We start from the raw sequence: 16,537 nt of genomic DNA, 5'->3' as shown, positions 1-16,537 counted from the left end.
CTATTACATGCATACTTAATTTACCTTTTGTAGAATTAAAAAATAAATTTATAACTACAATTAATATTTATCAAAGTAGCAGCATACACAAAACCAGCCTTATTATTTTATAAAAAAAAAAAAAGGATGCACAGTCATAAGCAGATTTTTTTTTCAGGAAAAAATACTTGATTAATATAACCAATCAGGCATCAGATAGCTTAGAATTTCAATTCAGAAAGATATTGCAGCCAATATATCTAAAAAAAAAATCTTCCGTAACCTACGTTTAAAAAAAAACATTACGAATTGTTAATTCACTGATCTGTCCACCTTACATTATAAATTTCTTTCCAGTAATAGTCTGAGACCAAAAGAAATTAACACATTCATCGAAATGAAATTGAAAGAAATTTCTTCTATTTCATGATGCAAACTTTTTCCGAGGTTTTTTTTCCGCACTCTGTAAGTTTTAATTAGTACATCGCTTTATTTTATTCATTTGTGCATTTATTTATTGATGCATGCATTCTTATGTATATATAATAAGCTTTTTATTAGATAGATATTCAAATAAAACTTGATGTAAGTCAAATTCCAACTAAACAAGAAAAAGTGTACATATACTTTGAAACAAAAACTACCAGCATTGAAATGACTCCTGGTGATAATAGTTTGACCATTCCCATTCTTTTCAAAGCTGTTTCTGATGTTAGCATTGAAGGGTAAGTGCTTATGGTTGAAATACTTATTCCTCAATAAGTAATATTCTGATGTACGATGATTAATGAATGTTTCCATTTTAATGATCGTTTTTAATGAATATTTTAGCAATCCAAATCCAGAACAGGTCGCTTACGACGGGAAAAGAAAGGAAGAAAAATCAATTTCTTTAAGTCACACATATTACGTAAGTATATGAAAATAAAAGAGTATAATTTCTCGCAGAAACCATGATGATGATTTTTCTCAGTGATTATTTTCCTTCTCTACTTATATAAAAGTAATATTTGAATTTTTTCATATGATGTCAAAGCAAATCTACTGAATGTATAACTGTAAATTTCGTTCACAGATAGTTTGAAAGGCTGAACTTTCTATCTAGATGCTCAGTTTTTTTTTTTTTTTTTTTTTTTTAATACATAAAGTTTATTTATTTCTTTGTTTTGTTTTAACCGTGTTTTCATAATTATTACGCGTTTACGACCTTATTAACTATCTTAATAGCGTAATAATAATCTATCAGCGTTTGTCAATGGTCAGTTGACATTTCCTGTTAAGAATACAGCCGCCCATCAACGCACCAAGTGGTGTTGGGCGTTGTTTAAATTGTTTTGAGGTTGTGACCAAAGAGAATGAAAGGAAGGATGAGTGAACCTTTATTTTTATAAGTTTTTGCTAAATTAAAAAACTGGTAGACAACTGCTCAGGGCGGCGCTCTTGCGATCTAAGTGGACAAAAGTCGTTCTTGACGGAGTTTGTAATTATACTGTTATAATGAGTTTCTTCTTTTTTTCTCCTAATAAGTTCGTAACAAAGAGTAAATATAATTTTTTTTCAAATTTATTTTCATCATTTTTATTTAAAAAAAAAAAAAATTGTGATTGGAAAATGTTAGGTTTTTGGAGAATTACCCAGAACTGTTCAAAACAATTTAAAGTAGGAACTATTTGTATATTTATGATGTATGATTGTTATTAAATCAAAATATTTCAGAAACTAAGAATGTTATGGATAAAAATTGAAAAACATTTATTTGAAGTTTTTTTTTTTTTAAACGTTATTTAAAGTTATTAACAGAAAAGTTTCATTCAAAGATATTAACGAAAAAATGAATCTTACTCACCTTCTTTGATGCCTTTAATAAAAAATGTAATGTAAATATCATAAAATTAATTTAAAACAATGCCAATGTGCCCTTAACACGAAAGAAATAAGAACCTACTAAATTAAACTTGTTTCGCTCATAGAGAAATGCGATCTGCCACTTTTTCAAACATGATTTCAATCCTTTGTTTTTATGATATCGGATTAAAAGCTCAAATTCCATTTCACTAAGGTCACTATGAAAATAAAACAAGTTGGGAAAAAAAGTCGCATTTTCCACTTTTGCCCATAGGCTGCCACACTGTGAACTGGTCCGATGTCCTCATAAATTAATTACATAAAAGAGCCTGTATTGATATTTGGTTTTATTTCTACTTAAATTGCAAACAGCTTCATACCCTTAACACTAAAATAACACCGAAACACGAGTATGAAAGTTTCATTCTATGTTTGTGCCTTGCATCTTTGCATTAAAGCTCAGTTTTTAAGCAAACGCCTCCGTTCGATCTCATTGATATTGGGCATCCTGACGCTACAGGTTGCCTAATGCTCACTCACAATGTCTGGAGCATGCACATTTCAGAGCACATGACATCTGTGTGGCTGAGATCAACCGTGGTCTTTTCTCAAAATTTGACCTTTTTTTAATCTACTTTATTGTTCAAACGACTTTGTTCATGCAAGCAGTTTATTCGTGCTGTGTTAGGTGTGGAATCAAGGACCAAGCCCATTTAATGTTGCTGACATTAAGCTCTACGTGCCGTCGTCGTTTCGGGGAAAAGATGGCTTTGTGAATTTCCTTTCTGGCTTTAGTGTAAAGGTAACATATTATTTTATGTCTTGCTGCATTATGTATTTATTATTGTTCATTGTGCTTCATTAATGCATCGAAAATTGTTCAAGAAACGAAAAGAAAATAAGCATTCAATACTAAATTAAAATTTATTAAAGTTCTAATGCCTAATTTCAGCGAGCAAACAATTAAAAGGTACTTGATTACATTAGTTACCCGTGTGATGACAAGTGACATCAAAGACTATCTCCGCTTAAATATTTTCATCTTCGTCAGTAGCTGGATGGCATGGACACTCCTCTCTTGAGCCATTTGAGAACGCTGTCAAATGTCTCTTTCTAAACATTAATTTTGTAACTAATCATAATAAAAGCACTATAATGCGTTTTTAACAAAAAATTGAATTTCACAAAATGATTTGCCCTCAGGGCTGCGCACGGGGGAGAGGTGTGTGAGAAGATACCCTTTGGGTTGGGTCACCGAGTATGAAGGGGGTCCCTGACTTGATAAGAAAAATCAGCATGTCAACTTTTATTTTTTTAATTTTTACAGTTCAAACGTAAACTTAATCAAAGAGGTAAAGAAACTTCCATTTTCAAGTTGAAATATTAGTAAGTATAGGAAATGTATGTTCCAAATTAAAAATAGCTGACTGGAGCTAATTGGGGCCCAACGAGAGTTACGCCAAAAAAGTACGTCTTGTCAGCGTTTGAGGTCTTCTCATAACACAAGCAAATGCACGACTACGACCAATCGTGCTTTAAACAGAGGTTTTTCGTTTAAGCTTCAGCTTTAGCAGTAACACATTTCTACTAGGTTAAGTAAAGTTTTTGCGTATTTTCACCTACAAAAGAAGCGCACAACAATCACACAATACTAAAGATTTATTCTTCGAAGTAAATTCCATTATGAAGTATGGTTTTGTGCCATCTGTCTGCCAAAAGTTCAATTCCATTCGGGCGACTTCGATGCAAAGAACACGCAACACCCCGTCTCGACATCATTCACATTAACGAACTGCCGTCCAGACAGAAAGAGAGCCAAGGACCGTAAAAGATGATAATCCGAGGGAGCAAGGTCTGGGCTGTATACTGGATGGGGCAAGACTTCGATACCTTTCAGGTTTTTAAGTTTTTTCTTGGTCATTATGGCTCTGTGTGCTGGAGCGTTGTCATGTTGCAGGAGTGCACGTTGTCTGCTGACTAGTGCTGGATACCGAGCCTTCTGAACGTCGTACACTCTTTGCGGTTGTTGACTATGGAGGTCAGCGTCCACAGCACAGTGCCATGTGGCACAAACTCAAAGTGAACAACTCCCTCGAACTTTCACCACACGCACAGCATGACCTTCTGCTCAAAGCAACCCCGTTTGACAACGGGTTTTGGGGACTGGCCGGGATGTTGCCACTGTTTTCCCATGTCTGGATTTCGGAAAAAGATCCATTTTTCATCTCCAGTAACGATTCTGGGCCAAAATGGAAGATCTTGGAGGTTGGAAAGCAGTTCTTTGCTGACGACCACTCACCGTTGCTGCTGGGAGGGAGTCAATTCATGAGGAACTTCTCGACAGCGCCTATTAACGAGCTCCAGTTGATGGAGGTGTCGATTGATGGTACTTTGCGAAGGACCAAGTTCCGCCGATAATGCTCGGGTGCTAGAACTCGGCTGTTGTTGGATAGCTTCTAGCAAAACTTCGTTATCGACAACAGTTGGCCGTCCAGATCTTGGTTTCTCTTCAAAAGTCGTATCACCTTCCTTGAAACGCCTAAATCGATTTTGAGCAGTACGCTTATTCACAGAACCTAAACCCTTAATATCATTAATTTCTTTTGCCGCTGCCCTTGCTCACCTTTTTTCCAGAGGAAACGCAAAATAACACGAATTGCTAGCTTATCATCCGCCATTTTAAGAGACTGCAATGTCTACACAGGTAGGAGAAATCACAGCAACTGATAAGGATTATCAAGGTCAAACTCCGCTCTATCATTTTAGATCAGCTGTGCAGGAACTGTAATTTGCATATGTTAAATTCAGGCCTGCCAATCCAAAACAGGGAAAATACGAAAAAACTTTTGACTCAACCTGGTGCGGTAGGGAAAAAAAATTCAAGTTCAAGCTAATGCTTGGTTCAACAGTTGCGAGAGACTCGTGAGAGGATGAACGATACTTTCTCAAGATTTCATAATTTCATTATATGAGTCTCTTCATAACTTTAATATTGCATAGGCTAATTAAATTTTTGCCCAGGTGCCCCCAGGATGCTAAAAACTCTCTCTCTTTTGCAAAAATCTAGATTTGCAAAATTTTACGGTTGCCTATAGTCTCGCAAACACGCCTAACGATTTGTCTAACAAACTCCAGTCACCACTCCTTCGGTTCTGATATTTTTAAGTTTCTGTCAACATCGAAAATTCATAAACGCTAATTAGTTTTTGTGCTGTAATTTCCAATGTTTTTAAAATTATATTCTCAGTGTTACATATATTTACTTTCACTTCGATACTGTTGCTAAGTTACAGCAGATTGACAACCATTTTTTTTCTCAGGCGGACTTTGGAAGATCTGTAACAGTTCCAGCATATTGTAACATCACTTATCTCCAAAGCAAGCTTGCAAGCAGAAATACGTCTACAGCAAATGATGTACCAAAAAGTTACGACTCCAAGGAGAGTACTACTGAAACATATAACCCTGCTAAGTCAATGAATATGGGAGATGACACTGTATCGTCTCATTTAGACAAGAAAACAGCAGTCACTAAGAGAAAAGACATCGTTGTTGTAAGTTTTGCAAATTGTGATTTTTTCTAGTGAAGTGCGACAAAAATATAAGACAAATTGCAGTAAATTCATATCGGACAATCGTTTCAAATATGCACTACAAGAAACTCCAATAACTAAACTCAAAATTCACTTTCAAATAAAATGTCAGGAAACTCCTCTGAAACTGAAAATGCACTCTTCCACAAAAACAAATAAGGTAACGGCACCAGTAACAGACACACTTAAGGACATCTCTCTCAGGTTAACTCAATTTTCTGAGCCTTTTAATGTATTTAGACTTTTAAAACTTTTTCTCGTGTAACTACATCTCATCTAACGTTTGGCTGCTTCTGGATCCCCTGAATTAGTTATTTATATTTTCATTAGCTCAATTTCGTAAAAAGCTCCGAACCCCAGTAACAGACATCGACAATTTTGAACATCAAGCCAGTAACAGATTGGATGAGGAAATGATGAGTAATGGACATAATTCTTCTTTTCTCTTCAAAATGTGCAAAATTTCTTTATTTTTAGATCTAAAACTTTATTAAATTTAAATGAATATGAAACACCGGCAGACCTCGTGGTGGCTGTTCATAACCTTCCACCCCTGCCATGTAAATACCAACTGGCTTATAAAATTCACTTTGATAACACTAGATGGTTTCACACCATAGTCATGAGTCGCAGCAACATCGGTTTTACCCGCCTAAAATTCTTACTGTTTACATCCCAACTTACGACTGTCTGTTAATGGACCATTGTCTGTTACGGGTGCCGTTACCCTATCTGTACTAAAAAGAAAATGAGTTTTTTTCAGGAAACTAAATCATTACTTATAAGGTATAAACACAATAGGTAAAGTTAACTTCTAACGAAACAAATAAATTAGTTTAGAAGAACATTTTACTCCTAAAATTGAGGAGATGGTGAATGTGTGCACTTGGTACTAATATTCTCGAGATTGCAGTTTGATGAATCAAATCAAAAGTAAACAAAAGACTGGATTTTTTTTCCTTTCGCAAAAGAAAGAAATGAAAAGAATTATTAGTGAGATTTCTAAGAACAGGTTTTATATGTTACTCTACAAGAAACGGTAGATTCTATGAGACAGGATTATACTTTACACATACCCTTCTCCCCCTCCCATTTTTTCAATAAAAGTAATGTTTTCTACAAAGTTATGAATAAAAGCTGTTCAAAGAAAAAAGAAACAGAAATTAACTCTCAGTATGAGCACCTAACTGTTCGTTTGAAGCACTTGTAAGTATTTGAGGATTTTTTTCGGTTTTAAATAAAAATTAAAAATGCTCAGGGAAACAATTTTACGTGTATCGTCTTTCCTGCATAATTTGTTAAATGCAAAGTTAATACACTAGGGACGATAAAATATTAAGGCAACATATAAATTAGTTTATGAGTAAAGAGCACAATATATGTAAAATTCACTTTGCATTGTATTGATATCTGCATTGAACAGGGTACTGATCTTTAAGAACTTGTTAATATATCTTTCGAATCACACACACACACACACACATACAAACGTAAAATTAACTGAAACTAATTTTTTTTCTCTTTTTCTTTCGACGGAAAAAAGTAGAGAGGAATAATAAAGGTTTCAAACGCAACATATAAAATCTTTTATTTTACAGAAACAATATAGTATGCTAAAAATGTATAAGATTTGGAGTTCAAAACAGCACTTTTTCAATGTAAGACCGTTGAACATAAATAATAATGCTTTATCGAAAAATGATCATTATTATTAATTGGTTTCTAGCTAGACGAGCATTTTCCTTTACAATTTTTTTAAGCTCTCCACTGTACTTCGATCTTCAAAGCCCATGGTATTGGAATAGGTGATTCTTTTACATGCATTTTTAATCAATGCTGTCAAGAGAGTAAGTCAGAAACATATTTACTAAGTTTTTCATGAAGCTCTAGAACTGAAATATTTATTATCTGAAGTTTTTAAAAATTCCTTCCTCATAATCCAGTTCGCCAGCTGTACAGCAGACGTCGGATTTTCATACATTCTTCTGTCGTCCTACACAAAATGCGAAAATATTGAAAAATTCTGAAAATTTCTCAGTTTCAAAAATTGTTCTCACACTGCTTTTTTAGTATTTTAACTGGCTTTTTTCCCCTTAAAGTGCCTGTTATATATAAATGTATCTTTTTCATCATAAAATTCACTTTTTTACTTTCTTAACGTCAGTGAAATAAGTTTCAAACAATAGTGCTGTTATCTCTGTTGAATTATATGAACTAAAGACAATCAAATCACTAATTTTACACGTTTTTTTATGAACGATTATGGATAAAACATTTCCACTGGATTAGACTCATAATTTAAAACTTGATTGATTTCATAATGGACAATTGTGGTTTGAAGTTTTTTTAGTATTCGTAATGATCCAACGATCTTCTGTTTTATATTAATTTTCAAGAAATTCACTTACACTCTATAACAAAACAATCGACGCACCAAGAAGCAATCATCTGATTGCTTTGAAATTTTGTATGCATGAGTGTTTTGACCAGATATGCAAATGATTAAAATTTGGCGTCCAATGAATGAATAGTTTGACCTCCAGCGCATAGAAACTGCGCATTCAGCAGATGTATCTAAAGAGCAGTTCTTCAACAGTTGTTAAAACTTTCGGTTTGATTGCGATTCAGATTACCTTTCAACAACTTAAAAATATCTTGCCGCATGGTTCGTGCTCATTACGAGCAACTGTCACAGTTTAAAAGAGGTCTTATCATTGGATTGAAAGAGGTCGGTTGTTCTAATCGGAGAATCGTTTGTCATTTGAGTCGAAGCGATGCGGCTATTCGAAGATGCTGGCAAGGGTGGGTGGAAAGTGGCTGAGTTCGGCGTCAGGATGGTGGCGGTAGACCTAGAGTCACAACAGATCGTGATGACAGAGTGATTGTCCAATCCAACTGTCACAGCGCTTTTTTTATCTCTATGAAGCATCACACGTTCAACCTAAACCCCAGTGTCCATCATGACCAAATGGTCACAGACGGTTGGGACAGCGGAATCTACGCTCGCGCTGACCGTTACTCCACCTGCCACTGACGCCTACACACTGCCGAGCCATATTACAGTGGTGCATGGCTCGATCAGGTTGAAATGATGCCGACTGGGGATGTATAGTCTTTAGCAACAAATCCCGCTTCCAACTGTGTCCTGCGATCATCGATGACGCGTATGTTGACGCCCAGGGCAGAGAGGGATCCTGGTTTTAATTTTGCACGCCGCACTGGCCCTCAACAAGGCATTATGGTCTGGGGTGCCATTTCCTTTGATAGCTGGACCCCTTTGGTCGTAATTAGAGGTACACTTACTGCACAGCGGTACGTCGACGACATCTTTAAGACCTGTTTTGCTGCCGTTCCTTTTTGCAGTACCCTAGGTTGGTTTTCAGCAAGACAATGCCAGATAACATACGGCACGTGTTGCTATGAACTGTCTGCAAAATTGTCAAACACTTCCGTGGCCTGCCAGATAGCCAGAACTCTCTCCCATCGAGCATGTTTGGGATATGATGCGATGGCGATTGCATCTGGGAAGGAATGTTGATAATCTCGTTCGACAATTGAGCAAATTTGGCAGGAAATACCGCAGGACACCCTCCGGGAGCTTTATCGATCTTTGCCAAGCCTTGATTCAGCTTGTATCCTGGCTAGAGGCAGGTCAACACCTTATTGAACTTGTTTGTGTAACTCCGACATAAAATATTCAATTGTTCTGAGAATTTAATCATTTACTATTCTGTGCATTGTCTTTCTATCCACCAATTTTCGTCTCAATCGGACCACTCCTTCTTGGTGCGTCGATTTTTTTGTTATAGAATGTATAATCGTTCTATTAATCATACAGATTTTGGTAATTCTTTTGGAGTTAGAAATTAATTTTTTTTTTTTCCAGTTTTTAATCTGTTTACATTTATTACTTTTTCTGATACTATATATTTAGTTAAAATACTTCTTGATTTAAGGCAAACTCTCCTCTTTTAGTAGGAATATAAATCAATCAACAAACATTATCATTACTTAAAATAATTTTAAATTCCCTTTGATTGCTTTTCAGTTATGCTCCATAATAAATGAAGGAAGCTTCCATGCTGCCAAATATGGCAGAGTAAACGTGTTAAACTTCAAGAAAAAAAACATTAATAATTCAAGTCAAGATTTTTTTTTAGAACGCCCTTATTAAAATTATAATCAAAAGTAATTTTTATTTTGGTTTAAATTTGCGTTTAGTTTCTAAATCCTTTTTGTCGTGGAAGTTTAGAAATGCGTTTCAATATGCAGATGATATAGGGGAAAAGGCGGCACATCTGACCATTGTATGTTTTACTAGGATAACGTCAAGCAAAAAACTCAAAAAATTCTCAATTAATAGCCCTACTATTTGATCAAACTTTCAGATGCTGTGGTGACAGCTCCTTTGTTTTAGCAGATGCTGATGTACTTTTATCCCTGTCTTCTTCGTGTAAAAACATATTTTAAACTAACTAATAAGCAAAATTTAATTATTGCAAACCATTATAAGAACATTCACGTAAATTTATGCCAATAAATAAATTTTGTAATTCAACCAAGAATTCTTTATTTTTGAAAAATATTTCTCATGGCACTTGTGAACGCAACATGTAGGGGCACATGTGAACAACTCCTATATCCTCTCCGCAAATATAAATATTAGTGTAAGCTCATTATAAGTGTTAAAAGAGATGTAGAGATTTATAATTATTGTTTTGCTGCAATCAGTTTGTAAATTTATTGTTAATTATTTTTACATAATAAGTAATTATTTATTTTATTTTTTATTTTTTTAAATTCGTTAATTACTAAATAGTTGGCTAAAAATTTAGTGGTATACAATATTCCACGGAAAATAAAGAAATAATATTTTCCTTTAAATAAAAACTGAAGTTTATAAAAATTTTTAAATTCATCATCATATTCTGTATGAAGCTTAAACGTACTATATAACAAGAATATACTTTACATAATGAAATATTCTTTGTATTGTTTAGTATTCTAATAAGAGTAGTCTTTTTTCTTGTCGATCTATTGATTAGAACATGCTATGAAACTTTAAAACTTGGCAGTGACTTGTTCTGTAATTCAGAAGAAAATATTTTCTTATAACTGCTATTGTGCAATTCAAACTGACAGTATAGGTTACAAGCCCTAGACTGTAATTAGTATATACGTATATGCTTCATTATAACGAATTTTTTTGTTGAAATATGATGCTCGTCCTGCAGTTTTCAATCGTGCTCACATGTGTCCCAAGCTTGTTCACATCTGCCCCCCTATAGGGGCACATGTGAACAATTGAAGACATTTTTCAAAAATTCCATAAAGTATACAAATATTATTTCTAAAAATCTGAAAAAATTCTATGCCACAAAGAAAAGACTATTCAATCATGGGGACCCTTTTTCTGTGAGAAATTTAAAATATTTTCAGAGAAATTCAGAAATGAAAAAAAAGAATGTTCACATGTGCCCCCTTTTCCCCCATATACAAAGATATGTCACACCGCAGTTAATTTGTAAACATTAGTGCAATAAATTTAAATTGGAGTGAAAGGTGTCTGCTTAAAGCTACATAAAATACATTTCGCTTTTACAAAAATAAAGATAAATAAAATTCTTGAAATTCTGTGAAATCACTGCTTGTTTCTGCATGCACTCATTTTGTTTTAAGCACTGATTGTTTCATTAGAACTGCAAAACTTCTGTTTGTGAAGAGATTCACTGCTATGCCTCTCCATTTTTGGACGCCAAAAAAGTTGCAAGAATCACCGCTTCTTTTGTAATTGACGGATCCATATTTGATACATTTTTGGTAAGTATAAATTTTTCCCTACATGTAAAAAGTAATAAAACTTGTAAAGCAAATGCAATGGATTTTTACTCATACTCATACTCCATTTAGTGTTTATGTTTCTGAAATCAATAATAAATTTGCTTGGTCACTTATCAATAACAAGCGATAATACTTTCTCATAAGAAAAAACTAGTAAAAGGAATTGGATTTAGTCTGGAATGTTGCATCTAATATACATTTTCGAGAAATATTGCAGTCGTATAAACCAGATAATGATTGTTTATATGCCTTTGAAGCATGACTATTTTTATTGTAATTTTTTTTCTAGACATTTATGTTTCATCCAAAAATATTAATGTGACATGAAAACCATACTTTGGTCCAAAATGTAAGGAACGTTCTTTAATTTTCTGTCTCTCAGAGCTTTTAATTTGGCTGTCAACTTGTGCAAGAACTCTACAAAAAAAAAAAATCACAAAAGTTTCATAAAGTAGTATGAAAGCTCATAAAATAATTTAGTACATATGTTCCAAAATACAGAAAAGGTCAACAATAACAATTTTCAAAAAGTAGTGTCTCGGTAATACACTTACATTTTCAAAAATACAAAACAGCAACTACTGTAGCCTCTGAAAAATAAGTGTAAGCAAAAATATTAGCGGTTTGCACTTTGGAACGAACGTTACTGGTTATTTCCGTAGAACGTTGAGGGATTTTACAGGTTTTCACCTATTTTCCCGTAAAATCAAGTATCTTTGCAAAAAAGTTTTCTGAATTGCTTCACACCTCACTGGTGTGAAAAATATCTTTAGCTATCAGTTTACAGATTAAATGAGTGTATTTATTAATTGTATCGCCTTCAACTTGATTATGGCCCGTCCAGGCTGACAACGCTCTCAATGGGAACTAATAAGTCTCTGAATAGCTGCAGCTTTGCAAGACAGGAACTGCAGGCCAGAGAGATGCTTGGTTCTTACTTGCAATTCTGCCTCAGTGCTTTGGCCATGGTTGCATTAATGTTTCCGGAGTTTTCTTAGTAAGTCTGGAAGTAATTGTATTAAACCTACCGAATTCCTTTTAGAGGCTGTAGACTGGCTTTAACCGATGAGACCTCCCTATCCTTCAGAAAGATTCAAAAATGAGAACATGTCGAATTGGTTGGAGTATAAGAATATCTCAAAAATAAGCACATGCTGTACCTTTCGTGAGTAGAGCGGTATTTCAAAAATGTGAATCGTTTTCGAGAAGAGAACGATTCACTTCTCGGGTATTTCAAAAGAAAGATCCCTTACTTTTCAGTTCTAAGCCAAATTGTCTCAAAGTCATTTTGAGTAAGTGATGTTTTTAGATTTAAAGGAAATTTCGCATACGTAAGGACACTATTGATACAAGAAAATTATTACACAAAATGAAAGCATTTTCTGCAGGATCATTTACTGCAGGAAAGTTCCCAAATGAATGGAGGCTTTAGTATCCTGTTGCACCTCTAGCGTGAACGCACACAGCGAGATAGGCGAGCGTTGAGCTATAAAAATCTCGTACTGTGTCCTACGTCATCTCATACCACAGGTTTTGAAAAACGCACCTCCAATTCAATCGAACTCGTAGGCTATCCAACTTACCGTTTCAAGAAATGTAGAAGAGGAAGTCATCAGACAACTTTGCAGTGTGCGACCGAGCATTACCGGGTTAAAAATTGCTCCTGGGAGTCCTACCAAGAGAATCAAAGGCATGTAAATGAATCATGACACGAAAGTGCCGTCAGGCTGTCATAATGTTCTGGATTAATGTTAGGAGTTACCATTTACCACATGCCATGGCACGCGATAATATCATCCCAGTTACAGGTGCGTGTACCACGGAAAACAAAGGCAGGATTAGGGTTTTCACTCTGCCGTCTCCATTTGGAGTAGTGTCGTGTTCGACAGGGCTGGACAGCAACCGAATAGATTTAAATCATCTTCAGCTCTCAAATCCAGATTAAATTTGGGCAATTAGCGCCATTGTTTTTCAGCTGAACTCAGCACCCACAGCTGGGGTAATGTAATGTGGTGCTATCGCACACGAAACATGATCATGATATTGATGGACAGCAGGACAGCATAAGCCTTAATTGTACATTTGTGGAATGCTTCAGACACACGTGTTTGCATTCATGGCGAAATTCTCAAGAGCCATTTTTTAACTGTACATTGCTCGGTCGCAAGCAGCAAAGGTGTCAGGGGACTTCTTCTTTCTGATTCTCACCATCTCTGTCCAGCTCGAGCCCCTGATTTGTTACAGAAATCGAGCATGTCTAGGATCACCTTGGATGGTAAGTTAGAAGTCCTACGAGTTTGAACAAATTAGAGGCGCCATTACAGTAAAGGTGGAAAGAGATGACAACGGACATTATGATACTTTTAAGTCTCCATTTCGCCAATATCGTCTCATGCATTCATGCTAGAGGTGATCCAATAGGTTACTAAAACCTTCATTCATTTGAGATTTTGCCTGTTACAAATGATTTTTGCTTTTCATTTGTAATCACGTTCTTATATCTTTATTCTGACTCCTTCTTTGTGATGCGTCGATTTTTTTTGCTATAAAGTGTATTCTGAACTAAGTGCAGAGAGTCAAGAAGTACTTCGCCTAACCAAACTAAACTAATTCAAAAAAATTTCAGAAAAATATAAAAAAAAATATGGCATTCATGCAAACGCTATCCATTACTAATACTGAAAGTATTATTTCGATGCTATTTAAGTTTTTGGATGCAATATAATACATACTATTTTGTGCATTTGTATTTCTCAATGATGTTTCTTTTAAAATTTAAGCATTACATTTCATGAACAGGATGAGTGGTCCCTAGTAAAATATGTAACAGAAGGACATGTATCTATTCGAGGAGAAAAAGATATTCAACCTATTCAAAACCATCCAGACAAAAAAGAGGTGCGTAGAAACATTATTCTTTTTAATTTTTCGTTTCATTTCACTTAAAAAATTGTATCTTGTTCTTTGTTTGCTTTTAACAAATGAAAAATTTATTTTAATCTTAATTTCCTTGCTTTCAATTTCATGTTATATTGATATACTCGATAATAATAGATTTTTTTTTTTTAATCATTACAACCTTAAAATCTTCGAGCAGGAATTAGTAACTGGAGGGAGCAAGTCCAATCAATGTTTCAGCAAAAGCTGAGTCACAGGCCCCTAGTCACGTGATTCAACAACGACTCGTTTTGCGCGAAACTGGCGAAAGAAACCTGATTTCTAATGACGCTTTGCCTTCAAATATCACGTGACTTGGGTTTTTGCTTTACGAATGAAAGTCTTCCCTCCCTTCATTTTTATCTCTTCTCATTGCTTAAAATTATACCGTTCAGCAGCTGAATAGTTGAAATGTGTTCCATTTGCATGAGTATTCTGTATTTGGACTAACCGATTTTTAATACATTAATAAGTTGCATTAAATTTAAAATAACAAATGATTAAAAAGTTAATGAGCAATATTGAAAATACTTTACTTGCTTTAAATTCACAGATTAGTACTATTATTGTCCATTCCGGACCTCCACCTCCTGAAGAAATCGATCAATGGATCATATTTGTCAGCATAGGTGTTGGTGTACTTCTTCTGCTTCTGATTCTCGTCTTACTGATACGAGTAAGTTTAGAATGCTATGTTTTTATGTGCATTTGTTTACATGAAGTGAGTATACAAAGCTATGTCGCACAACTATTAGTTTTTAATGAATAAGTTCTGAAACTTAATTACTGTAAATTAGATAAAGTGCCGTTAGAGATTTTATCGTTTCTCGACCAGTACTCTTCAAAACTCTAGAGTTCTATGAATCATTGCTAGGAGTTTCTCAAGATTAGCATTAAGCAACTGAAATTAATACTTAAATATTTTCTGATATAAATTATTTCACTTGACGTGCTTCCTCTAGTATACGTACGTCACTGTGTCCTGTTTTTGCGGAACTCTGAACGACAGGCCCATCAAGCACCGGCATTACCTCGATTACTCTTCCAAAATTTTCGTACGAAAACAAGCAGTTCTTCCAAGGTCAGGTATTTGATATTTATTTCCGGTATTTCAGTATTCACTTGAAATGTCGATATGTGCGCTATTACGCTTCAGGAAAATTGTACTTATACGTATTAATAAATTTGAATTCAAGAACTTAAAATACTTTCTTTCAACTTTTTTTGGACCACTCTGTAAATTTATAGACGCTTAGGAGTCCAAAGAAACCAAAAAAATGCCTTTTTCATAAAAATTATAAAATGGCTTTTCATTTTGTAATCGTCATCTTTCAGCTTGTTCTTAGCAAACTCCTCAAAGAAATTACATTAAACAATTGAGAAACATACGACAAGGTTATTACGTGCAATGTTGTCATCGGACTGGTGACCTTGGTCTTATACTTGATGGCACGAAAGTTTGTTCTGCTCTCACTGGAGAACTATGCAACACATTTTGACAAATTTCAATTTTTTGACACCAATGTTTCCCTTATTAATTCGTGTTATTGTCATAAGTGTCAACAACTTGTGATTTTACCTTATTTATTTGTTTATTTTTATTCTATTTGAATAACTTTTGTTTAGAAAAAGTATATTAATAATAAAACGCTCTGCTTTTTACTTTCGTTTCAGTTTGGATTTTTTAAGCGAAAACAGAAAGAAAAGTTGAAGCTAATGGTAGCAGGGACTGAGGGAGAAGATAATGAATCATTTGGTGAAGCTGAAAGAAATGATGAAGCATTAGAATGAAGGAAAAAATAATAAAAAATTGAAAATGAAGTTATTATACTCTAAAATTTGTTTCTCATAAAATTAGTTCTTCATAAAAAAAAAAGTCTAAGAGAAGCCGGAATTGAAGCAACCGAAATAATTTAGCAGCGTTATTGTATTACATTTCTCCTGCCTTCATATTTGACTCTTCATAATACTTTATAAAACAGACCTGTTTCTATGTGTACTTATTACTTGATAAAGAAGTGATTGGAAATATAATTCTTAGAGGATTTTTTTTTTTTGTTTTTTTTTTTCATTTCTTCTTTTTCTACCATTAATTTTTGAATGTACAATCACTTTTTCTGCAATACTACCTAGTTAAACTGAGACACTTTCTAATTTTATGAAGCACTCAGTTTTGTTTTACACGCTTCCATTCACGTTTGATCTTTATTAATAAAAATATCTTATTAATTGAACATTATTTATCTCTGTATTATCACACGTGCGTGTGTTATCTGTCGGTCTAGATAATTCTGATTGCTTATATTTCTCCGAAATCGAGACAAGTACCACCGGATTTGATG

The 16,537-nt window shown here is 34.3% G+C and overlaps 1 protein-coding gene across 1 annotated transcript; it reads left to right on the top strand.

The window, feature by feature from the left end:
• The first annotated feature begins 591 nt into the window (after positions 1 to 591).
• Positions 592 to 16,210, top strand: LOC129233974 (integrin alpha-9-like). Its single transcript, XM_054867884.1, has 8 exons — positions 592 to 704; positions 811 to 889; positions 2,513 to 2,626; positions 5,145 to 5,378; positions 11,115 to 11,237; positions 14,058 to 14,156; positions 14,749 to 14,871; positions 15,870 to 16,210. The coding sequence occupies exons 1-8, from the start codon at positions 634 to 636 to the stop codon at positions 15,984 to 15,986; spliced, it is 960 nt and encodes a 319-aa protein (XP_054723859.1). The 5' UTR covers positions 592 to 633; the 3' UTR covers positions 15,987 to 16,210.
• Positions 16,211 to 16,537: the final 327 nt, after the last annotated feature.

This window comes from Uloborus diversus, unplaced genomic scaffold (genome assembly GCF_026930045.1).
Source record: "Uloborus diversus isolate 005 unplaced genomic scaffold, Udiv.v.3.1 scaffold_852, whole genome shotgun sequence".
In the NCBI taxonomy this organism is placed as follows: domain Eukaryota; kingdom Metazoa; phylum Arthropoda; class Arachnida; order Araneae; family Uloboridae; genus Uloborus; species Uloborus diversus.
This window is presented reverse-complemented; position numbering and strand designations above follow the sequence as displayed.

Excerpts from the sequence above, each read along its gene's own strand:
- LOC129233974 (XM_054867884.1), top strand. The coding sequence starts at position 634 with ATGACTCCTGGTGATAATAGTTTGACCATTCCCATTCTTTTCAAAGCT. Across the intron at positions 705-810 it reads TCTGATGTTAGCATTGAAGG|CAATCCAAATCCAGAACAGG; the intron begins GTAAGTGCTTAT and ends TGAATATTTTAG. Across the intron at positions 5,379-11,114 it reads AGAGAAAAGACATCGTTGTT|AACTGCAAAACTTCTGTTTG; the intron begins GTAAGTTTTGCA and ends TTGTTTCATTAG.